We start from the raw sequence: 25,824 nt of genomic DNA, 5'->3' as shown, positions 1-25,824 counted from the left end.
TAGAATTTCTCAGTCACTCATTAATGAATTAATTAATTAACCAAAATATTTATGTCCTAATGAAGCAAACCCACACTTTAGTTCATACTTCATTTCATTCAATAAATGTTTTCATTTGCTCAAATGCTTGTAAAGGAGTGCAGAAACTCACCACATGGTAGGATTCAATTCCTGCTGATGGTAAGAGTCAAAGTCATCTCGCAGGATAATGCTGTCACTGTGCATTTCAGCTGCAAAGAAAACAAAGCAGTACAGGAAAAAAATCCAGTGCCATCATCCCATGCTTTCTAAGTGTTGCCTAACCTAAAGAAATTAATGGTAGATTGCATTTTTTATTTCTAAAAATCTGCTTTTCAGGTTAAGCTATATATAAAAGCCAGGGTCTCTTAGTTACAGGGCTTTTTCCTTACCATGGATCATAGTACCACAAAAATGAAAAAGTGCCCTCATCATCAAAGTGTGCTGGGTATGGAAAGATGGAGTCATCAAGTATACACTAAATCTTTTAAAAAGTTTTGTTCTGAATTGTTGGTTTTCTGAATACTTAGAAAAAAATCCTTCCAAATCCAGATTCTGCAAACATGGGCACAAGAATGGATGAGAAGTCCTAATGAGTGAATTACAGATCTTGCAGTCAGGGGATACATTTTGACAACTCATAAGCAAAAATCCATGAGCTCATTGGAATTTCTCTGCTGCTATCAGCAGATCTGGCAGTAAAGGTCAACTCATCTAAGGAACATAAACGGTGAGCTGTTATGCAAATATTTCTTACCGCTGTTCTGCAAACTTTGGACTCCAATATTCCACCTAGAATTACTGTCTCATTTATGTACGATGACCAATAAACTCGCTTAAAATCCCCACACTTTGGCACCTGTGATTGTATTAGACAGATCCTTCTCTACAAATACTTCCACAAAATGAATGAAGTAACTGTGGCCTGCTATTTAACCTGAGAAAGAATGCCAGAATCTGTCCTGGATGAATCCAATTGCAGCACAAGGGTTGGTGGATGCAGGGAGCAGCAGTGCCTTGCTCCAGGGTCCACTGTGGAGATGCACTGGCACAAAACCTTCCTCAGAGCAACCCTGCCCTGGTGTGAGGTGCTGTCCCACACTGAAGGTTCTGGGGCACAGAATGAGAGAATGGTTTGGGTTGAAAGGGACCTTAAAGATCATCTAATCCCAGCACCTCTGCCATGGGCAGGGACACCTCCCACTATGCCAGAGTGCTCAAAATCACATCCAACCTGGCCTTGAACGCTTCCAGGGATGGAGCATCCACAGCTTCTCTGGAAACCTATTCCAGTGTCTAACCAACCTGATAGCTAATCTCTTTAAAATTAAAGTCCTTTATTCCCCTTTGTTATATTACAACAAGCACTTGAAAAAAATCCTCTCCAGCTTTCTTGCAGCCCCTTTAAAGATGCTCTAATGTCTCACTGAAGCCTTCCCTTCTCCAGGCAGAACAATCCCAACTCTTCCAGCCTGTTTTCATAGCAGGGGTGCTCCAGTCCTGACCCTCTTGCAAACAGATGCTCTAATACATAACTAGGACCAAAAGGTCTGCAGCATGATATACACACACTGCAAGGAGTCAAAGACAATAAAAAGCAATAAAAACCACAATGAAGAAACAACTAATCAGAATTAGATATAAATCATTCAACTTTATATGAATCTCATTTTTATTTGAATTCCCCAGACCTAGTTTAATGTGACTTTACAGATTTTTTAATGTAGTAAAGTCAATGATTCTGAGTTTAAGTAGTAAGAATGACAAATCACCTACCTAGGTGAGGATGTAGGGGAGCTTCTGTCGGGGCTGTGGAAAACAAAGACACACAGTGCATGAATATATTCTATCAACAGGTCTCAACTGCAGCATTAAATATCAATACAGCTTAAAACAAATTGTACAGTACATTCTCTCCTAAATCAGCTCTCTCAGTAGTTTAATTGTGAAAAATATGACAGACCCCAAAAGTTACAAAAAGTATAACAGGAAAACAAAAATAATTGTTCTCTTAATTAAAATAAGCATTGAAATAAATGAAAGTCAGCGTTGGTTTTACAGTATGGTAAAAAAGGTCAATTAAAGTCTAGAATGATGAGATATTGTTAAAAATAATTTGGATTAAGATTCAATAGCTCAAGGGCTGACAAAGTGGAAATTAGGCTGAACAACAGAAGTAGTCTAGGAGAGGTAAAAAATTCCATTTTTGATCTTTTATACTACACTGAACAACATTTTACTGGGCATATTATTGGGGGAAGTAATCCAAATAATCCTAGGGCAACAAGTAACAGATTAACTCTGCAAATCATAATATGAAACACTTATATGAAAGCATGTTTTTGCAGGCAATGCTGATCAATTCCCCAGTAGGTCTCTGCCTCCCAAAAACCACCACAATATTGTAAAAACACTGCCTGGGGAGCACGTGAAATGGTGCAAGTTTATTGAGTAACCTTCAATAAAGTACCAACAGGAGTCTTGGTGTAGCACCACACAAATGGAACCAGACTGTATCTGAAGGGGCACAGCTACACAGAAATATTTGGGGAGGTCCAGAAGCTGGCTACACAGTGTGTAGGATGCTCCATGGCAGCTACCACACCCACAGCCTTGCTGGATCTTAAATCCAAAGTAGGTTGCATCTCTTTCGTGAAGGCCAAGGGGTGCATACAACCAAGCTCCAGGGAAGCAGCTACCTAATTGTCCATCAGTACCTCAGCCATGGATCTGCATTTCCAGCAGTCTTTTGGACTTTGGTAAAATAGAACCACCAAAAAAAGAGAAATTTTTGAAGCCAGGATTCATTTGATGATTCTGTGGTTTTTTTGTTGGGCGCTGACCTAAATTGTAGCAGTACTCCTGATTTCTTCAGCATATTTGCAAAAAAAATACTGAATTACTGCAATTTCTGTCATAACATCTGACAAATTAAAAATAGATTAAAAATAAACATAAAAATGAATGCAGCAATCTGTGTACAGCTCTCACACATAGTTATCTGAATAGAAAGTCCAATACAAATCTCAAGAATTTTGTTTTTCTCTTCCTGCTTAGTCTTTAAATACTGGGTTTGCAAGGAGCCATGCCATTCTGTAATGAAATTACAACATTTCATGGAGAAATAGGTGATGAAGAAGACTGAGCAGTCAACAAATGAGCTATCTGCAGACCAGAAAATTATGGCAAGCAACCTGGATTTACCTTAGACAGAAAACTTCCATTGAACAGACTTGCCAGTTAGAGGAGTGACATGTTTTACACCATCCACTAACCATATAAATATTTACATTTTTGTGTGTAGATATATCTCTCCCCTAACCTTATGCACATATATATATATATATATATATATACACATATATACGTATGAGTATACACACACACACAGACACACGCACACACACATGTACATGCATACATATATACATAGGCATATATAAGTATATATGTATGCATTTCTGTGTACACACAAACTGAAAACCTTCACTGGTTTTCTGAAAAAGAAAACTTTACTACAACTGAGAGAAAAGACCTTCTTAAGAGCCTGGTTTTGTTTCAGAAATCTGAAATATTTTTTCCTTTTCATGGCTAACTTGCTCCATTTTTATACAAGAAAGTCACCCAAGCTGCTTTGTCTTTCCTAGCAAAAATGCCAACAATGACTCCAGCAATGGCCAAGACCTCTCATCATGCTAGTACAAAATCTCTAGAAACACAAATATTGCAAGTTAAGCTTGGCACTGTCTCCAGAAGAGTGCTGGACTGCAGTGGTGAATCCTACAGTGAAAATGACTGCATTTGTACCTTGGAGCCCCAGGGACAAGCCCCCTTGTATTGTTTTTCTCCATGGGAATGTGTAAATTTCATCAGAAACCTTTTAAAATTATTTGCACAAATAAATGGATCAAACTGGACTAACTGAATTATTTCCCAGACTGAACAACACAAACTGTTCTGTATTTTGCCTGCAGGAAAAGAAGCACATTATGGCATGGGATTTGTAATATTCCTGTAATACTCCTGTTCCAAGAGACTAGGTGTAAAGTAAAATCACTAACCCTGATGTTCCCTTCTCAGTAGTTCCAGGGCAGTGCTGAGGGGTGATCTGCTGTGAGCACAGGGGGGGCTGAGAGCCATCCTGCCAGTCTCACCTATGAGGAGCGTGGTCATACCAGGGCACATCATGGGCACAATCACCAATTGCCCAAGCAAATTCCATTGGCCTTTGAAAGTAGCTCAGATGAAAGAGTCCACCGTCTCCAAGGAGAGCAGTTCAGACCTCCAAATGAGAAGGGAGGGCTGTGTTATCATTCACCCCAGGCTGTTTGGCATGGCTCTTTGAAAGAGGCTTTCTCCAGCCAAGGATACACACAGTCATGAATGAAATGATGCAAAATTCCAGCATTCAGCAAAAAGGCACAGGTATAGCACAAACATGGCATCTTTACATTTGAAACTCTTTTGACTTCATGATTATTTAATAAAACTGGCTGTTTATGTGATTAAAAAATACAGCCTTGGGATCTGAGATTTTTTCCTGAAATGGCTCTTCCACCATATGCACTGTACATTGCACACCAAAACTGCTCACCAATAGAATGAAAGGAAGGAAATGGTGCAGGTCCATACTAATGCTACTGATCAATCATTTAAAAATTAGAGGTGGAACTAAGCAAACATCTCATGTTAGACAAAAAGGTTGTTACAAGTATAGACTTTATACTGGGGAGAGGTTTCCTAAATCCTTACAGGATCTAAGAAGCCCAGGTATTTTTGCCTTATGTATTCTGATTGTAATTCAAATTCCTGAGCTGAATATGACAAAAGACTGTGAGGGTACCATTCAATAAGTGAGAAACATAGGCTTTATTCTCTCTATAAATAATTTCTGTATTACATTTTATATTTAATTGCAAAACAGCACTGGGATGATCTTCAAGTGTTGTATTTAAGGCCCACCAATAATAGAAATTCAAAACAAAACCCAAAACTAAAAATAGTATTTTTAAAAATATTAGTAGTAAAAATAGTAGTTGTTTTAAAATATTTTCAGATCTGCCTTTCTAATCAATTTACAGAACTACTTTCTTTAAAATAACATGGATTTTTACATAAGCCATACAGTGTGGCTCAAGTCAAATGAAGTTTTTTTGTACAATTTGGCAAAGATAAAAGGAATGCTACAGTGCAGAGTAGCTATAGAGTGCAAAGATATAAATTTATAATTTAAAAGGAATTATACAATACTTCAGACTGAGAGGGAAAAAGAAAGACCATCTCACTTCATATTTTAAACCATTATTCACTTTGTTAGATGTTCCTTAGGCACATAGTTGGATGGTTTTAAATTTAAACCCAGTATTTGTGTGGCTCCAAAATGCATCTTAGCTTGAATGAGAATGTTGTACCTTTTTAAAAAGTAAAGTAAATGAATTTATTATTTGATTTTCAACCAGCACCCTGGGTATATACTGAGCTTTACAAGAGATGAATTGTTCTGAGCAAAGAATGGAAGCAGAGCTCAACTGAGGTCACAATCTCAGAGGTATCAGCAAGTACAATATGAGAAAATTTGAGGAAATGTAGAGTGCTTGCCTTGTCTTACAAGACAGTCCCTTTGGCAAGGAAAAGCAGAGAAGAAAGGATGCAATACAAAGTGATTCAGAGAGAGAAAGGCCACAGCCAAACTGAAAGCATGAGAATCTTGAGGGAGCTAATGGGGAATTCAAAAGTCAATGGGGACATTGTGGGGCTCTGTGTCACTGGGATGAGGGAGAACGGAGGAATGTTTTGGAGTAAAAGGTTAAATTTTTCTGTGGATGAAATAAGGCTGCTGAAAGGTTAAGCCAATTTAAATATGCCCCTTTTTGGTTAAACTGGAAGGAAGGGAAATATTAAACAAGTGAGAAGGGAATGTCATCTTCTAGAAACTGGAATGTGAGGAGGAAAGAAATGATTTGATGGTGGTTTTGTTGTCAGTGAAAAAATAAGAAACAAAATCATTAAACATGGTAATAGTCAACTGTTAAGTAACATTAGTCCCCATTCAGATTTAAAAAGAGCAAGCATAAGGCAAATTAAACACAGAAACATCCATTTGTGCTATTGACAGTCATATTCCATAGAGTTCTGGGGTCAAGACTGTGTATAGGTATAGGTAGAAAATCCAGCATAAGAAAATATTCTTAAAACCCACTAAAAATAATTTATTTTTTTTTTTTTGCTCAGAATCCTGAACTTTGTGGGTTTTGTAATATGAAGGGCAAGTGAATTACAGTGACACAAATGCCTGTATGCTCCCAGACAAACACTGCTCAGAGTTCTACAGCCAGGGGCCATCAGCTGTTGCTCATCAGTTCATGACAAATGAGGTGTGCAGAGAGGCGTCTTCTGTTTGCAGATTATGAACTCCAATCTCCTTGTCATTAGCAGCCAGATGAAGATTAAAAAGGGAAATAAAAGCTTTTATTTAGACTCCCTCCAATACTTTCTCTCTACTGGTAAACCAAGTTGCTATTGAATGATGGAGGCTGAGCATCCCCAGGGAGAGTCAGTGAGGTGCCGGAGGGCTGGGTTATTCTTGCTAAAACATGAACTGAGGAGCTTCACACCAGCTCTACTCTCCACTCCTCTGCTCTGTCAAATACTGCTCTGAGAGCTTGTGAAATACAAACCTGAGATCCTGAAATCTGGTTTGCATTTTTTTTCCAAAGTGTTCCTAAATTTTACAAGGTACAAAATGCACCTAAAGGGTCTTGCACAAACATTCAGGCAAAAGTTCTCAAATAAAAGAGAGTCAATCCTGGGCCAATTCTCAGGATATTCTCAGAAATAAATATGAATCAACATGCACAATACTAAGCTTACCTTATTTTCTATTTATTTAACTATTACAATGAGTTAAATATATGGTATATTAAACATATTTTTACTGGCAAGAATATCACCACTCATTATGATCCTTATTTACCCTTAAAAGCATTGACAAGACAGCTACCCTTTCCAGATTCTTTTATATAGTTTTTATTTCTGTTGGGGTTTTTCCTGTTTGTTCTAGATGAACATTTTCTATGATAATTTTTATGTCTCCTTTCTTCAGTATAATTCTCATAAAATTTAAAGCTTACATCAGCTCTCAAACATCAGCTCTCCCTAGCTTCCTAAAAGATGTATTATATTCTGAACTCAGAGCTTTTTAAGCAATTATTTTACTTTCTTTGGTGCCTTCCCCTATGGCATCATTTCTTACTACATTTACATTATACATATGGCATTGCCATCCCTTAACACCACCCTTCATCATCCTCCAATTCTCTTCAAAATACAAAAAATCACTTTCCTTTTACTGCACTAGTTCCATTAACTCTATCAGGATTTATTAATGTACATCTGAGGGTGGACAACCACAGTAACCATGATTTTTGAGATTCCTTGCTACTTTCACATCTTCCTGTATATCCTTTCTACTAAACATTAGGAAGTCTGATACCACCTCTAGTGAACATGCTTATTAAGAACATGTCCTGTAATAAATCTATGAAGTTGCCCTGTGGTTTTATTTTTCTTTATTTAATATGTCACATCATTCAAAGCATGATTTAAGTATAGTAATGTTTAGGGCTAGAAACAGACTATAAAACCTCATTTATGTCAATCTATCTTGCTGTTTTGCATATATATTAATATCTTATTTGCATCTAAATAAATTCACTAATTCTTCCTGAAAGAATCCTTTGTTTACATGAGTGGTGTTGATGAAAATTGAATAAATGAAGTAAGGTCTACTTCAAAGAAAGCCTCTTTTCTTTGAATAGGAAAATTAATTCTAATAGTATAAGGATGATAATAGTATGCAGTGGTTAGAGATTAATGCAATGCATACTGTGTTCAAGAAATAAGAACAAAAAGGCAGAGGAGAGCCTGGGAGGGGTGGGAGTAAGGGTAATGGGCAATGCAGTGGTTGAATATCCAAGTCAAGGAAACTGTGTCTGAGCTGGGAAACCAAGGGGGAGAAGCCATGGTGAGGATAAAAATGTGGGAGAAGAGCCAAGAGAAAAACTGAGGATCTTGCACATCAGTGTTGCAGGGAACTCCGATCACTGCTACAGCTGTCACACGCTGTCCATGCTCACAGAGCAGCACCTCTGGGTGATCCTGGCTAAGCCAAACCAGGGCTGCAGAGGCTCTGCAGTGACAGCACACACTGCAGGGATGACTCTGGAGTGACTGTGTACGGAGAAAAGGGAATTGATGGGGAAACCATGGGAAACAAAAAAAGTTATAAGTTATAGGGGTGTGGGAGACTGTGGCAAGGCAGGGAAGCTGAAGGCCCTTCCAAGGAGCTGGTGCAGGACATGGCTATGGATGGGAGAAGGAGGCAGCAAAGGGATTGTCACAGCTGAGCAGCCACTGGGATATCTCAGCATCCTTTATACTCTGAATACAATAAATACCACAATTCTATTTTCTCCTTGTTCTGCAGAGTTCCTGTGAACTCAGGGACAGCAAACAGTAACATAAGGACTTACTGTTCTAACCAACATAAGTGTTGCTAAAATGTTTATCTGAGGTTAGGTTGTGCTCCAAAACTGCAGAACTGTAAAGCAGAGAAGGGTGGAAGAATAAAAATTTCTTTTGTCAGCTCTCCCACTAAAATCTCAGTGAACAGAATGTCTGAAGAAGGACTGTCAGGTCTGTATAGATGGATATCTACCAGCTTGTCTCTGCTTACCAAGGTATTTTCTTTGAGCAGGGAGACATCTTGCTGCTTTGGCCATATTCTCCTTGACCATGTTGCCAGCTCTGACACTGACAGTCATGTGTTTCCATTCAGCTTGCTTGTGCACAGCTGTCACCATCCTGGTCACTGCCATCAACATGACTCCCACTGCCCTCTCCCTTCCCTACCTGTTCTGGCTGCCCCAGGTTGCCTTTGGCTGTGGGGTGCTCACTCTGCAGTTATGCCTTGGAGAATTTAATCTGTTTCTCTTCTGGTTTTTGTCACTTTATGCTGATTGCATATTCACTTTTCCACTCTTGACTCACATCCGTCCAGCAAGCAGCCTGTGTGAGATACCCTCCCCAGCCTCCTCAGTACATCCAAATGATGATCCTGCCAACACTTCTGTTCCAGGTCCCCACACACCAGTCACTGAAACACTGCACTTCCACACTCCCATCACAGGTGCACAACCTCCTGTTAATTAACCTCCTCTTAATTTCTCCAAATGTTCTTCCTTCCCCACAGCAAAAAACATGGCTGGCCCAATCACTTTCCATCCAGATCACCATGACACTCCCTTCTCATTGTCAGCACTGTGTTACATATTTCTGTTTCCTCCAAAGTATAACCAATATCCTAGCCTGCTAGCTGACATTTTTTCACCTCTCTGAATCCTTCTTCTTACTTCCATTGAGCTACAACAAAAGTGAAAAATTGAATATTGAAGTTAAAAGTTGAAATATTTTCCTCTCATTATCATAGAGCTACTATTGATACCTTATATGAATAACTCAGGTTATGCTCCTGAAATAATGTTCAACAGCTTTTTATTGCAAAAACCATATTTCCACTCATAGGAAAAAACCCCAACCTTATAGTTCCAATGCCCCCAAGAGATGGGTTTTATGGGATTTTCTCTTGTGCGTTAATATCACAACACATTTCCCATTTTAAAATCTTTATTTTAAATAATTTAGCCCATGTTTCATTGTTTCTTTTCACATGGAAATATCACTGGAATTTTGCTGATATAAATGGAAATTCCTTTCTCTCATGTACCAAAAATGATGGAAACCATCTCTACTTCTCACTTAAAGAAGCAGGTTCAAAGCAAAGTACTGTTTGTAGACAACAGATGACAACAGGATATTTACTTTTTAGGTTATTCATTGAAAGGGCAAGCTGTGAAAACAATTAGATTTTGAAAGTTTGTGTAAGTCAAACATTTTGCTTAGCTATAAAAATGATCAAATGTTGGATGTGACAGGCAAAAATTCAATGGCCTACTTTCACAAAAAGGGAAGGCATATTTTTCACATGTACATGTGTGAGCTGGATAGTAAACAAAGCTTTTGCTGCAGCCATATTGCTTAAAGTTAATACAGTGAGGGTTAAAACCCAGCCAGTGGTTCTGACAGAAAAGAAATGTTGGCTATTACAGGCTGATTTCAGGAATGTGTATAATGCACATAAAGTTTTGTATATTCCCCAACGTGTAGCAGAGAGGAAAAGTGGGATTCCTGGATAGACAATGGGATGTATGGAGCCAAAGGAACTCAGTTTCAGGAATGCAAATATGATCCTGATTCAAGGCTTTCTACAGAATAGCTTTCATGAAGAGTAACACTGACATGCAGGTACAATGGAAAATCACATTTGCCAGATATTTTTAGAATTATGGTGACTCTTACCTCCCTGTTCACACAGCTGTTGTGCTAAGGCATCCTTGAATATAACTTGGCCCCTGTGAGTAGCTGTAGCCCTGTGAACACAAAAAAGACAACAATAAATAATATAAACTTATTTATACATATATATGTATATCTTTATGCATGACTAATCAAATCAGAAGTCCCATTCTGCTTTCTTTCTGTGTTCTTTTTTGTAGTCTTCTAAATTTATAGAATAATTTGCAGTGATTGTTTTGTGCATAGCAAAAGAAAATTCCTAAACCAAAATGGTTTTGTTGGTAATAAAAATCACTGGCATGTAATGAAGAATGTATTTGACATGTATCTGTAGCTGCACATAGAGTTTCTATATTTGAGGCCTCAAAAGTTTTGTCTAAAGAATAGTTAATTCCAATTAGTGACCCACAGCTATGTACACATGTAATGTACCACAAAACTTGTCATTGCTTCCTCATGATCAGGTAGAAATATAATGCAATGTGATTTGTTTTTCTCTTACAGAGCTCTCATGTTAGCAGCAATTGTTTTACTTTCTTTCCAGTTGCTCATTTAACCCCTCTTTTCCAAGTGCAATACTTCACAACATCAGTTTTATCTCAGAGATTTCCAAACCTCTCAGTATCTGCAAGTGTTGAATCTGAAGTCTGATTTCTTTCAAGTTCCTCCAATATCTGTCTAGATTCATGCACACTCTTCATACACGTTCTTTAACCTTTCTCTAACTAATATTAATGGGCTCAGTACAGATCCATGTGAAGATAGTGAAATGGCCTCTCAGTTGAACAGTAAGATGTTGAAAACTCCTTTATGAGTGCAGTTTCTCAGCCAGCAGTGTGCCCTCTCTAATGGATCATGCCTAGCTGGCTTATGAAATGTCAGAAAAGCCCAGAAAGGAATGGTGGGAAAATGAAAACCAAAATACATTCTATTTTACTTGGCTACTAGGCCAGTTACCCTGAAAAGGAAGAATAAAATTAACATATCTAATACTAAATTTTTCAGATACAGTGGTGCCCAGGGTGAACTCATCTTCAAATTGTCAGAATACAAACAGGAGTAAAGGAAAGCTTCTCTGGGATCTACTTTGCTTTCTGTACGTGTAGGAAAGCTCTGTTTACACCAGTGTGTGTGTCCTGAAATGCCAACTGTGCTGACCTGATGCTCCTAGGGCTTTTAGACACTCTTCCTCTGCCTGAGGAAGGAGAGCTGTGCTGGTTTTTTCCACCTTGGACTTTCACAGGCGGATGTAAAGCTGGAGCCTTGCCTCACCTGGCAGTGCCAGTATTTTGGCCACAGTCCCAGGATCACATCACCAGTGTGAGGTTTTGGTTGCACTGCCTACCATGTGCCCTATAGCACTCTTTTAGGATTTTCAGTACTTTCATAAAATACAGCAGAACTTCATGCTATAGTTCTACATTAGCATTTCTATATCTGCTGATAAGACCAGTGACCATGCTAAGTTCAGAGTAAAATAAAAACAAATACACTGCTCCAGCACATAAAGACAAGAGAGCTGAGGCAATAAGTCTCATTTAAAACTATGAATTAAATAATTTATTTAAGCTCCGTTGTGATGAATATGAATGAAACTATATGATCACTACATGCATTTCTGCAATTTACCACATAGGTGTACTCAGTCATGCAAGTCAGAATTGGACCAAACAATCTCCAAAATCAAACATGTGCCCAGATTTCTTTAGAAGGACCAGATTTGGTGGCTTCCTGTGGCAGCTGAAATGGCAGGGCATCCCACAGCCAGCTTTGTGGCCAATGCAGCACCAAGAGACAGGTTTTGCAGATGTGCTTCAGTGAGGAAATTTTATGTATTGAGCTTAACATACAAGGAAAAGGCACACCTAAGGCACAGAAGTATTTTGTACAACAGTTCTATCCCCCAAGCTGTCAGGGTGGAAGAGAGGACTCTTTGCAGACAGTGGGAAAGAAAACTTTTATTAGCAGTGGACCAGGACTTCAGAGATGCTGTTTATGCAACAGCCCAGGCAACAATTCAGAATGTACACAACAATGATGGCAACCAGAGCATTCCTTTATGAGGCAGAGAAGAGCAAACCCTTGGAACACAGACCTCATGCAGAGGAGAGCTCAAGCATGTGTCTGAATGCACACAAACACCAAGTAATACCAATAATACCAAACCCTGCAGTGTTCACTGGGTCTCTGTGTGCGTGTGAGAAAAAGGGGATTTGGGCAGAGAGCCAGCACCCAGCTGAATGATCAGCATCTTTCTGTGCCTGTCATCCCTTGCTTGACAATGCAGACCAGGAGCCAAGTGCTGCTGTTCCATAGCAGGAGAGATCTGCACCCTGGGGCCAGGAGAGCAGGGCAGGAGGGGCACTGCTTGCTGCAGCCTGAGCTCCTGGCACGTTTGTCGCGCCACAGAGACTTGCTGAGGGTGCTGCTACTCCCACTTTACCAGTTTTTTCTGCTCCTTTTTCTCTGGATTTGTGCTTTACTAATGGAGCAAATGAAAATAATGCAGCACAATTATGCAGGAACTGAGCTATTTCTAGAAAGAAGTTCAAAACATACCTTTTCTGTATTGAACTTTCTTTGTTGGTGATGTTCTTACCTGACAGGTGAGGTTCACAAGACAGGATTGTGTATTTGGATTCTTTTTTTATAAAGACATTTAACATATCCAAACTCATTTCAATTCCTATATTCACACTCATATGAAGACTACATAATATTTATAATAATTATTACAAAAATAATACTGGCAATGCCTGAAGGAGACTCTACTAAAGAAAATTGTTCAACTCTTAACTCGGGTTTTGCTTTTGTGACATATATATATGTCACTATATATATATATATATGCAGTTACTTAACTGAATATTGTGGTTTTTTGAAAAGTTTCTATGCTGTCTTAACTGCAGTTAAATATTGCTTAGAAGAAGAGCACTTACTAACTACTATTTGATGTTACTCCACACCAGTCTATAGTCCCACTCTGACATTGTCTGCTACAGGGCAAGTGACTAATCAGACCTAATGTGTCAGTCAGCTAAAAGGCAAGATGCATGTTCCATATGTCCCCAGAGAAAATTCCAAGTAGGAATTAATCTTTCCAAAGGGATGAGAATTACAAGAGAAATGGGAGACATCCCATCCTGTTCCCAGAAGAGGAACATCCTGATGTGGTTAGTGAGAGCTTTGAAAGAAAAACAACTTAGAGGTAATAAGGTTCCTCTTTATATTAACCTCACTCTTCCATTAGCCTAGATCTATTTGTGTGCCTGGGGCTGTGCAAGAGGGGATGAACTGCTTACAGAGGAATAAAGAGTTCTCAACACAAAAAGACTAGATCAGGTGCCAAGGTTCACTGGCAGCTCAAGGCATTGCTAACCCCATAAATCAATTACAGCAGCTTTTAAAAGAATTTTCCTCCCTAAACCACAACTATTTGAGTAAAATCAGGTGCCAATAAGGATGCTTGGCCATCTGCACCTTTCCCTGGTGAGGGAAGGCACTGGGACAAATTCATGTGAGAGGGAGTTTCAAAAAGGCTCAGGTGCCCTACAGTAAAATACCTCATCTCATGGTGCCCCAAAGAAGGTTTTCTACAGGATCCAAGAAAAGGAGGTCATTTCTTACCTGCACTAGCAGAGTTTAACCTTGTGCCAGATACTAATAGTGGGTGCTTCTACTTGAGGAAATTCAGGGCAACATCCACAACACTGGCTCCAGGAAAATCAGTGAGTGACTGTAGGAAGCTGAGATTGGTCTTCCCCAGCCCCACAGTGATGCCCCTTGAAATCAGGTCTGTTGCCAGCACAGACTGTGTTGCTTCCCCACCACTGTGGGGGACACAGGTGATGCTAGGAAAGTAATGAGCCTGGGCTGGAGCAGAAAATAATGCACATCCAATGATTGCTGTTGGCATTTTGTGTTGAAATATCTCATAATTCACACTGGCCTTATTACATGGATTGCTAACACGTCCTTGCTAACAGGTTGCATTTTGGAGAGAGTGTTTTGGCTCAGGAGAGCACAGGCAGGAGCCTACATGGGACTGACCCTCATGTGCTGCCTCTGCTGCCCTGCTCTGCCAGCCCCACCTGTGCAAGGGACACACAGCCACATGCCCAGAGGTGGATAGCTGCCCTGCTTATGCAAATAAATGGGTTGATTTTTAATGCATTGTGGAATTTGCATGATCATCTCTGTAGGGTTGTCTTGTTTAACCCACGATCTTTAAAAAATACATTCTCCTCCAATACTGCCTAATTAAGGGATCTCTGAATAAAATAACTTAAAAGCATGATGGAGAAGAGGCCTTCAGGAACATGGGGCTGTGTTGTGCACAGCCTCTCATGCTGGGAGTGTGAACCACTTTCTTCCAGTGCCCTGCCAAGGTGGTTTATTGACCATTTTCTGTGTGCTATGAGGTGAGGTCAGGCTGGGGTGCATTTTGGACTGTGTTTCCTACCAGGGCTGGAAGCTTCAGTGACAATTTCTTCAAGAGCAGCCAGACTGAATGTCAGACCTGACTGGGAGATGGTGCTGGGGCCAGCAGGGAAAATGCACAGAGCCCTGGTGGCTGCTGATCCAAAGGCACTTGGGTGGGAGGCTTCCATCTCCTCTGGTTAAATGCCTCCAAGCTGTTATTTCAGTTTCCACTTGACATGCAAGTTCAGGCTAATTAAAGCAGCAGAAATGAGATCTCTGTGTTCTGAAATACACATTTTGACTCTGCTTTTCTCTCCCTGTCCCCAATGGTTCCCTCACTGATATGTTATAGAGGAAGTCATCTGTCCTGACCATATTCAGCTGAAATTGTCAGGGAAATTTGGCAAGTAAGATGCAATTACTTATGTAGACATTTGTTCAGGAGACTGGAATTGGCACACTTGCTCTAAAAACCTCAGTCAGAGGTGAAAATTCTTTGGGGGAAAGGACTAAAATGGTCAGCAAAAGCCAGGGTGTGTGCTAGAGGGCCAAGAACAAAAATTTCATTTGGGGCAACTGTCTGCTGAAGTTTGTGGTTCACATGAATGAATTATATAAATAAAAAATTACAATTAATAACTTACTTCATGGGTGAGCCTTCACATAGGGTAAATGCAAGAGGAACAAGGGCCACCTGGCTTTGTCTTTTGTCTCTGAATTTATCTCTAGGGACTGCACATGTAGGAAAAGGACGCAAACGTTGACTAAAGACTGATTTAATAAACATTTAAGAACTTTCTTTAAACAAGATTTGAATAAAAAATTCTCAAATAGAAAATAAATGAGGAGAGCCTACAGAAATTTTGTTCCAGTAGATACTGGAAAGGGAAAGATGGAGAGGGACTTCTTGCAAGGGATGTGGTGACAGGACAAGGGGGAGTGAAAAGAGGGCAGGTTCAAAATAGATATTAGGAAAAAAATCTTTTCTGTGAGAGTGGTGAGGCACTGGAACAGGCAGGCTATTCTGTGATTCTATTCTAGATTTTATAATTATAATTAAAAACAATTATAGTTATTTTTGGAAGATGAATGTAAGACTACAACACTGGAAACAGAGGGGCACACAGGCACCTCCAGCCCCTACACATTACAATTTTTAAGAACCCTTTTTTGTTGTCCTGAAGAACACCAAACTTTTGTTTGGTTGCAAGGTGCATGTACAAAAGATGGAGACAACAGAACAATGTATACACCTTAGAAAAGAGGTGAAAAAGTAAGACTTACCGTTTTAAATTGTATATAAAACACTTTCATTGTCCTTTCTCTTCAATTTCAGAGAATAAAAAGATGTGGGGTTTTTAAAAATTCTGTCTTGTTTTATGTGACTGGAATGCTTAGAGGTTCTTGCTAACTGAAAGCAGATTAGGACAATACTTTCTTCCCAGCTACAGGAAATCCAACATTTTCATTAGTATTTTGCATTGTGTGATTATAAAGGAAAGCAAATTCTATTTTTTCTATACTTGAAATAAAGGGTTATTGCAGTGGCATCTGCCAAGCAGAGAGCTCATATAAATAATAGAACAAGCATCCATTGTCTCTCTACTGACACAGTGCCAGCAACTAAGTCCCTGTTTTCTACCTTTTTCAGTCTTTGGGAGAAGACTCTGTCCTTTTTTTAGGTTTTGCAATCTATCTTACTTTATAATTTAGTGAAACATCAGTTGGATGAATTTTAGATTTTTAATGCATTGAATATTTTTAACCATTTGAAATCTATATTTAACCCTAAGCTAATGAATATACTGCATTTTTTTGTATGAAAGATACTACTTTTCCTAAATTTTGCTTATGTAGTCTTTTGAAGCCTATATTCAATGAAGATATTATTCAATCACCTACATTATCCTTCAAGAAGAACAACATTTGTCTTTTCCGGTATGAAAAGAAGAAATGTTGCAGTTACTGGGGATTTTAAAATTCTTGAAATCCCTAAATGAACACAGAGGTGTTTTTAGACCTTTTAGACATTCTTGTGCACAAGGATGGAGCACAAGGATGGGCTGGGCTGGAGCACAGGGATGATCTGGGCTGGAGCACAAGGAAAGATGGGCTGGGCTGGAGCACAGGCATGATCTGGGCTGGAGATCATCTCCTCACCCCCTGTGAGGAGAAACTGAGGGAGCAGGGCTCATTGATCCTGCAGAAGAGGTGATTTTGGGGGGACACGGCACCAGCCAGCAAAGGAACTTGTGCAGTTCCTCTCCATCATGGTTGTATCTTAAAACCAGACTGGATTAAAGTCCTGAGCAACCTGGTCTGGCCCTCCTTAGAGCAGGATTTTGGACTAAAATGGGATCCTGAGATCCCTTCCAGTCTGCATTTAACTACAGAACCATCATTCTAAGTCTTGTATATCTAGTAAAAGCAAAGAAATGAAAGCAAGGTTTGCATCTAATCAGATTAATCATCACTTGAGAACTGACTTTCACAGAACAGAGGAATGAACCAGTTCATGATGTTTAACACTTTGCACGAATATTGATATTGATTCTCCCTAATCTTGGGGGAAATCTCAGAGTGCCAAAGGTTTTACATGGTCCCAGAAAACCAGGAGTTTAGAGGTACTTGATGCTCTGGGGTTTTCTGATGTGGTACATTTTTAAATGAAAGCTTGTAATAAATAGCATACTCAGCTAACACAGTGAAAACTTAAAAACATTTAAAATTAAAAATAAAAAAAAGAAATAGCATAGGAGATGCTGGGAAGAAAACAACATTAGTTTTAAAATATCCTAAATAATGGGGAAAAGGATGATATTAATGCCAGCTTTTCATTTCACTGCTCTCATGCCATCTGCACTCACTCTCCATTTCCTAGTTAACATTTCCCCAGTCTGCTCTATCCTGATTAGCTGCCCACTGCTCCCAAAGGACATTCCCACTAGCTGTGGGTGTGCTGGACTACATAAAAATCTGGAACCTTATCCCCTGTATTTGCTTTATAACCCCTACAATGCTAAATTAATTCCCTTTCTTAAAAACAACTAATTTCAGCATTAATTACAGATATGTAACTGGTGCATCCACAGTGTGTGAGTCAGCTCACAAGGGAAGGATAAAACCTGCCTCTTTAGCCTAATGCTAGAAAAATAATACAGCAAAAAACCAAAATTTCCACACACTGCACCCCGCAGCACATGGGGCAGGTTTCCCTTCCTAAAGCTTCACCAAACTCTGAAATATTGCACTCCTTGTCTAATGTTTCTTTGCAGCGTTCTCACCAACCTAAATGTTTTCAGAGGACTGAAAAACAAATGAAACATGAACACAAGTCTTTCACAGACTGATCAAAATCAAACTAAGAGAGAACCTAACACAGTTGTTAGTGAAGAATTGTTATTCTTGCTGTGAATGTGGTGAACCTCTGGAAAAAAAAAAAGCAGGGTCACTAATCATACAAAGGACAGTTATTTCTCCTGCATGGTTTTTAATTTTCATCCAGATTTATGAGTTGGAAGAAAGTACATATCCCTGAAGACCATACTAGCTTACAAACAGAAATAGGCAGGTGAAATATTGCCTTAGGACGATAATTAATTCCATCAGCCACCAAAAAAAAAAAAAAAAGAAAAATCTGTGAAGTATCACAGAACTCCAGACAAAAGGAGCAGGTGGAATAGCATCATGTACACACCATAAACTGGAGAGACCGTGGTGGGGAGCCCTGGCAGGAGCTGGCTGTGCTAGAGGAGGGTAGGAGGTTATCTGGGGACCTTGGAGCATGGAAGGCAAGATTGAGGTGTAGTGTGAGGGCCCTGGAAGTGCTGTGGTGTGGGTGCTATTGGGGTTTACAGTCCAAAGACAAAGGAAACTTGGATTCATGGATCCTGCTGCTCACAGTATAGTTTGGCCTTTCCTCAACACAGACTTTTTTCAGAGATGCCCATGAGAGGGCTGGTTTAGGGTTGGGATTAAGAGACAATCAGACACATGGATGCCTAAATCACATCCAGCCTTTCCCACTCCAACCAGAGAGACTGAATTTAAAATTTAACCTGTTCTCTGTGTCCTTCCACAAGAAGTCCTGTCCTCCAGCCCTGCTTTCCAAACCAGCAACTTTTAGCAGCTCCTCGGGCTGAGCAGAGCCCCTGAGCTCCCCTTGCAGGGTGTTGCAATAGCTCAGCACCCCTTGGTGCTGCAGGTGGGAGCTCTGTGAGCCACAGCTGGGCTCAGCACCCACCCTCTGCCCCTGCTACCACCTCCAGAATGGCTTCTGAGTAATTTGCAGTTTTTCCTTTATCTATCCAGGAAACCATGGCCTGCCCCTCACTGTCACACCCCAGAGAGGATCATAACAAAATCCAGTCTGGAAGGGACCTTGGGAGGTCTCCAGACCAACCTCCTGGCCAAAGCAGGGTCAACTACACTATAAAACACAATAAAACACAAACAGCTCTGCTATACCTTCTACCACATTGCCTGGCAGCACATCAAGGCTCACAGTTCTGGTATTTGTGAATGCTTTTGCATAATAAAGTAATAATAGGATTATCAAAAATTGCATTTGACAAAATCTGAGCTTCACCTTCAATTGGTCAGTCACTTGACACAGGCATTAATACACTGGACTTACAACTCATTTGGACAGCAGCCTCCCATATAATATACTGTTCCAAAATAATAAGTTTGAAACCATGTTTCTCACTAGGAAACAATCCATGATTTGTCTTACTCAGAAACAAATTACCTGCTAAACTACACTGCTATAATATCTCCTTTAGATACGCTGTGGATAATAATTCTTTAAACCCATTATTAAAAAAGACATTGAAGTCTAAAACCTTTCTCTTAGAGTAAAGTAATAATGAAGAGATTTATAACCCTGGCCTCGAAAGAAACCAGAGTAACAGAGAATCTAAGGAACAATATAAGTACCTCCAGGATAGATGGTTGCTCTTGCTTTTTATTACTGACTAATTTTTCCTGAGCACAAATTTGTTTTCAGAAGACTCTGGCAGAATGAGCACAACACTGGAATGAATCTTTGTAGGGAAATATCCTGTTGATGCTCTGAGATTCTTTAGCACCAACACTGGATTCCCTCTGCCCCTGGTGAACAAAGAAATGGCCATACTGGGTGAAACACAACCAGACTTCAACTCTTCATTTATTTGCTAATGACAGTTTCCTATCAAAATTAATACACTGGGAATTCAGTTCGGTAAAGTTTCCAGGAAGGTGAACTTTTCAAACACACACAAATAATGATTGCTTTTTACATGAAATATTGCTTGGGAGCTCAAATTCCCCTGTCTGGAATCCCAAATTCCAAGTACTACAGATGAAGCCATTCATTGGAGACGTGCACATCTGCTGCTGTACACAACAGAGTGGTGCTGGAAATTAGAGAAATTCATCTGTAATTTGTGTAGCTAAGAAGTTTATGGTTGATTAATAAAACATCAAACTCAAGCTAACACTTAACGATAAAAGAGGATCTCTTCTCACAACTGATATTCTAATGGGGTATTCAGAGTGATAAGGTTTTTGAGATTTTGTGAAAATACTGCATCAAATAAACAAAACCAAAAAAATATGGGTTTGCTCTTGCAAATCTCTCCTCTCCAACTTTGGGTACTAGGTCGACTGTTGCATTTAGTCCACTTCCCTCCATCCTTATGGAAGGGACACTTCCCATGAGCTGCCTGAGATAAATTCACAAGTGATAAATTGAACAGGTTTTATAAAACCTTGGTTTTCTGAGAATTCTCTTTGTCAAAATTATCCAAAGTATTGGCTCCAGACAGAGTCCCCTGGAATGGGGAGCAGTGACATCCCATATGTGACAGAAATCTTCCCAGTGCAGTCCAAGTAAAACTGACCAGACTAAGGATGGATTCATAACAGATACTAGATTTCATGAAAAGTTACATAAAGGTACTACAAGTGCAATTAGCAATTTCCTGTTTTGAATGATCATCAGGAATCTGCTGATCTCAGGGAAAAATAAATCCCACATCTGCACAGAGAATGGCTGAAACCTTGAAAAATTACAATGGAAACACAATACAACATAAGCTAGAAGGCACCTTGTTCCTGTGAATGGGATGGATGTGGCAGACAGTCAAAAGAATTGAAGCAAGACCCCTCAGAGGGATGGAACAACTGTTTGCTGGTAAAGGTGTGTGGATGACAGAGATACAACTATAAAATCAGGAGAAAATAAGACATATTTGAGAACAGCATCCAAACAAATGCTGTAAAAATAGCAGCACTAATTATGCTGTACCACTTGTTTGGCACATGCTAAGACAACAGGCAAACTTCATCCACTGGCAAAGATAACTCTATGTTATTTCCACACAAAGACTGTTAAAAACAGTATATTGCAAATAACAAATAAAATATTTTAAAATACAGCTAGTGACTTTTAGCTTCCAGGTGCATCCATCTCTGAGGATCCCTCAATCAAACAGATCACAGTAACTGTGGATTCCTTGCATGATATTGCTGCCCTTTTTTCAAAAAAATTATACATTTTAAAAATTTTATTGACCTGAGGCCAATCCCTTGCATTTCAACTAAAGACTTGGGTTTATGTATTAATAATACCCAGGAGAGACATGTGAACATGTACCTTTTAGCTTAAGAATTTCAAATGGTCTATTTACTTCTATCTTTCAATATGTATTCCATTTCACCATTGTTCTGACTGCATTATTGAGTTAATGATTCCTAAAGTAAGAGCTACAGGAAACATTATAAATATTTTAGATACTTTTAGTAAACCTAAACAGGAGTATTTTCTGAGGTTCCATTCACAAATCTTTTGATCTGTGCTTACCACAAAAATTTACATGTTGTCTTGCTGAAGGGAAATACCTTCCTTTTTTGCAGCTGACAGTAGTGTGGAAAATTGTTCCTCAATACTTCTCATGCTGACACTTGGTCTTTTGAGGAGTTTATTATAGGAACACAGTAAAGAACTTTGCCCTGTTGGTTTTAGGAAGCAAGAATGAAACTGCTTTTTTATGTTTCCAGGCTATTTCATCTGCTTCATTATGCACAACAAAATACATTAAATTTCAGAAAATCTTTGCTTTTCAAATGCTATGATTTGTGCTATTGCATGGGATTTAAATGAACCACACCTACATTTCTTAATAGTCTCTAAAATAGTATGCATGGTTTGAAAAAACATTTTTTACCAATTAACACTTCCAAAACTTGTATCAAAATAAATTTTATAAAGCCGTTTTAATTTCTGGGGACATACTTTAAAAGTATCCTGTTTAAATCCTTGCTTTCCTGAACTCAGGAATCCATGTCTGCATTGCTGGTGTCAGGTATGCTGAATGATGCTTCAAGACAAGTATGGGTTTATTTGGTACTGGTTTAACTTTGTGTATTTTTCTGTATCCCTCCATGCAGCAGGAGTGTGTGCACAGTCATTCCACACCTGCAGGAAGGAGAAGTGATTTCTAAGCCACAGAAAGCTCATCACTTGCAGCAACACTGGTACCACCTTTCTCTTGGTCTCCCAACTCCATCCCCTCCCAGCTGAGGAGGAGTTTGCTAAGACACACACTCAGCTGGGGCTTCTTGCCAAGCTTGAGCTTCCTCAAATTCTTCATTTTGTATACAATAATCCTTCCCACTATGGTCCTCTATATTTAGACATCCAAGATAATATTACTAAAGACACCTAAGTTGTTGTCAACTTTCATTGGAAGGGATAAACTCAGAAATAATTAATGCAAGGAGAAAGAGGGATGGACAAGTATTTCCCCTCCAGAAATACATCCTATGCTACATTAAATTGAATTTCCCTGCATGTTTTGTCTTTCTGTTTTTAACTGACACAGGCACATTTAATGCTGGTGACAGAAGATTTTAATATTAGTGACTGTTTGGAAACTGGACAGCTGCCAGGAAATGGGTCTGTACTGTGTCACCATGTACAGCAGTCACTCATTTTAGAACAGCACCCTCCTAACCAAAGGACACACAATATAATGAAGAAAAATCACCCCAGTCACTGTTATTTCAGAAGTACAGGTAAATGAAGTGAGCTTGCAGTTAATTCTTGCACCATTAACCTCTGATCCTGAACGAACTCTGTGGTCTGGAGCACATTAATGACATTAAGTGGGGTCATGACAGCTCTGGGCTGAGCCCCTTTTGCCCAGCCTAAGGATGCCATAACCAACCAGATCTCCATTTCCTTTGCACAGCTGAGCAGAAGGTGTTCCAAACTACCCTGCTGCAGCTTGGGCATGGCTGCCAGCAGGGGTGGGAGAGGTGGAAGACCTGGAAATCTCTGGGCCACAACCCGCTGAGACCAAGGGATCCCTCAGGGCCCACACACCTTCCCCAAACTCACCTTAACATCACCCAGCACAACAATGGGCAGGAGGGCTGCTCGATGTCAGCTGGCAGGATGAAACATTTTTGGAAGATTTGGGTAAAACACTCATGAGAATTTCTAATTTTCACATATAGATGCCTTTTTTTATGGAACAGTATCTAAGTTTTGTTTACAAACTGAATAAAATTATCCATTACAAGTGTCCTATTCCAACTTAATTTTAAGTGAAAATTAAAAAAAATCCCAACAATCTCTTCCAGCTTAAGTTAAGAAAAGAAAGACTAAAATAAAAGTTTATTTATATTTCTGCCTAGGAGTAAAAATAACAGAACAGTTAGAACTACTACAAAATACTGGATTTTTAAAGTGTAATTTACATCGTTAACAATTGTATTTATTGCAGAGAATAGGCAAGATTTGTCTTTAAATTTATAGATTCCCTTAACAATAGTTTTAAGTATATACATGTAAATATATTCCTTTTTGGCTTGTGGTAAAAATAATGATAGCATTTGCACCCAAATATATAGAGCCAGAAATGCTATTCACTTGACAAACTGCACTGTATTGCTGTCTATTATTCTCATGGAGAGCATAAGGGTGTATAGAGAGGGTCTGAAATGCAATCAGAAGAGGTATTGTAAAGCATATTTTTGACACCATCTAGCCCAGCCTACACTTAAATGAGAGGTTGGTGCCTCTTATGAATTAAACATAATTCTTGATTTATGTTCTGTTACCCTTGTATCAAAACCCATAGTTCCAGAGCAATGTCACTGTGAATTCATTTAATGATATTGATGATACACCTAATGCAGAGAATACAAAGTAACAAGCAGTGCAGAGTATGGCTTTATAAATCACTCCTACAGAGCATTAGGCAATAAATAACAAGCCATTAATTCACTCTAAATTATGCTAAAACATGAAAACTACTTGTGCAGCAAATTATAAATACCTGCCATTTCTAATAAAAATGTGCATCTTCTGTCCAAGAAATTTTATCAAATCACTACATACATATCTGTCTTCAAATTGAGTGGGTTTGTATTAGACCTCCTTTCTTTAAAACAAGACACAGATTGCAAAAACAACACAGCAGTTCAGTCACCCTGAAGGTAGTTCAAGAACCCAATGTCTCAAACCACTTCAGCACCTGCATTTCATGGGTGTGATTCTCAAGTTCCTGACTGCACAGACACCTCTCCCAACAAATCCTGGTGCTGCTGCAGCTCCTCAGCTGAATATGAAGCCTCAGGACCTGGGAGTCCTTGCACTGTGAGTTATCAGTTCCGTATCACAGGGGAAGCTCTCATGTCCTGTGTGTACACCAAAACTCACACTACCCACCCAACACCATCCTCTGAATGGGACTCAGAACAGCATAATCTGCTCTAAATGAGATTAGGAAACATCTTCCTTGAGAAAATTGAAATTGGAGAGCAATGAATTATTGATTTACACATCATCTGATGCTGATGACTGTTAAGAGTTGTTATGGTTGAGAGTCTTTGGCAGAGAAACCAGATAATTTATTTCTTATGGTCTACTTTGTAGTATTTGAGGAAATTATATTTCAAGTGTTGGCTTTTCTGCAATTACTCAGCATGAGCTGAGTATCTTTTTGTCTGTATCTAAGAAATGGTAAAGCAACCTCCAATTATATTTACTGGTTAAAAGCTTTAAAATCCTTTAGAGACCCAAATTCCTATGGTCTACAATTCAAGGGGTGACTACTGTGGATTACGACCCTCTTGCTACTAGCAATGTCATGAATGTAACAACCATAAAAGAAGCAGTTTGATTCCCTGGGAATCATCTCTCTTCCTCCTTGTTGGATCTGCTAAGGGGTACAAGGGACACAATGAGAAAAAAGTAATTTTGCTAGAAAAAGTAAGACTGTAAACCTAAGGAATCTGATTAATGGACCATGCACTCACCATGCTGACCAAAGCCCAAATCTTTCAGGACACTCAGCCTGGTTAGTCAAAAAGCAGGGCAAAAAGCAGGCTGACAATTTGTATGCTACTGAACTTAGGGTGGCTCTTTTATTCCTCCATTAATCTATTAACAAAAAGGGAAAATTCTCGTATTAAAAATGACAGTGAGAAAGCTGAAGGCTGATTCTTGAGTCCAGGAGGTGGATACTGTCCCCGTTTCATATTAATGAAGATAAAACCTTTTCATGATCCCTTTTTACCTTAGTTACCCAACAGTGTTTAAGTAAAAGAAATAAAACTGCTCGAATTATTACGACAATGTCAAACCTTAGTTTGGGTTTCCCCAAACTTCTGTCTCCTCAATCTCTGCTCCTCTCCCCATAAAACAGTAATCTCCAGTACTGAGTCACCTCCTAACCTGACATTTTGATACTGGAAATTTGAGGATTGCCACAGGCACAGACGTGTCACTAAAACTAAACAAAACAGCTCTGTATGAATAACAAAGCTGTCTCTCAAGGGATTTTACTTTTCCCAAATTTCTGTAGGCAAGGTGCTGACTTTCTGCAGGAAGTCTTCCCAGGCCTGGCTTAACCTGCACCCCTATGAGCTTTGCTGTCTCACCAAAAGCTCTCTGCTCTTTTCTGTTTCCCAGACTGC

At 39.3% G+C, this 25,824-nt stretch overlaps 1 protein-coding gene across 3 annotated transcripts in view; it reads right to left on the bottom strand.

Moving 5' to 3' along the window:
• The window catches only part of RELN (reelin), a 283,741-nt gene that overhangs the window by 159,461 nt on the left and 98,456 nt on the right, over positions 1-25,824 (bottom strand). For all 3 annotated transcript variants that reach the window (XM_064702887.1, XM_064702886.1, XM_064702888.1), the window contains exons 4-6: positions 10,435-10,505; positions 1,795-1,827; positions 152-230 (exon numbers count right to left, since the gene is read on the bottom strand). In XM_064702887.1, coding sequence (XP_064558957.1) covers positions 152-230; positions 1,795-1,827; positions 10,435-10,505 — 183 coding nt within the window. The remainder of the gene's footprint in view (positions 1-151; positions 231-1,794; positions 1,828-10,434; positions 10,506-25,824) is intronic.

This window comes from Zonotrichia leucophrys, chromosome 1A (genome assembly GCF_028769735.1).
Source record: "Zonotrichia leucophrys gambelii isolate GWCS_2022_RI chromosome 1A, RI_Zleu_2.0, whole genome shotgun sequence".
Classification (NCBI taxonomy): domain Eukaryota; kingdom Metazoa; phylum Chordata; class Aves; order Passeriformes; family Passerellidae; genus Zonotrichia; species Zonotrichia leucophrys.
This window is presented reverse-complemented; position numbering and strand designations above follow the sequence as displayed.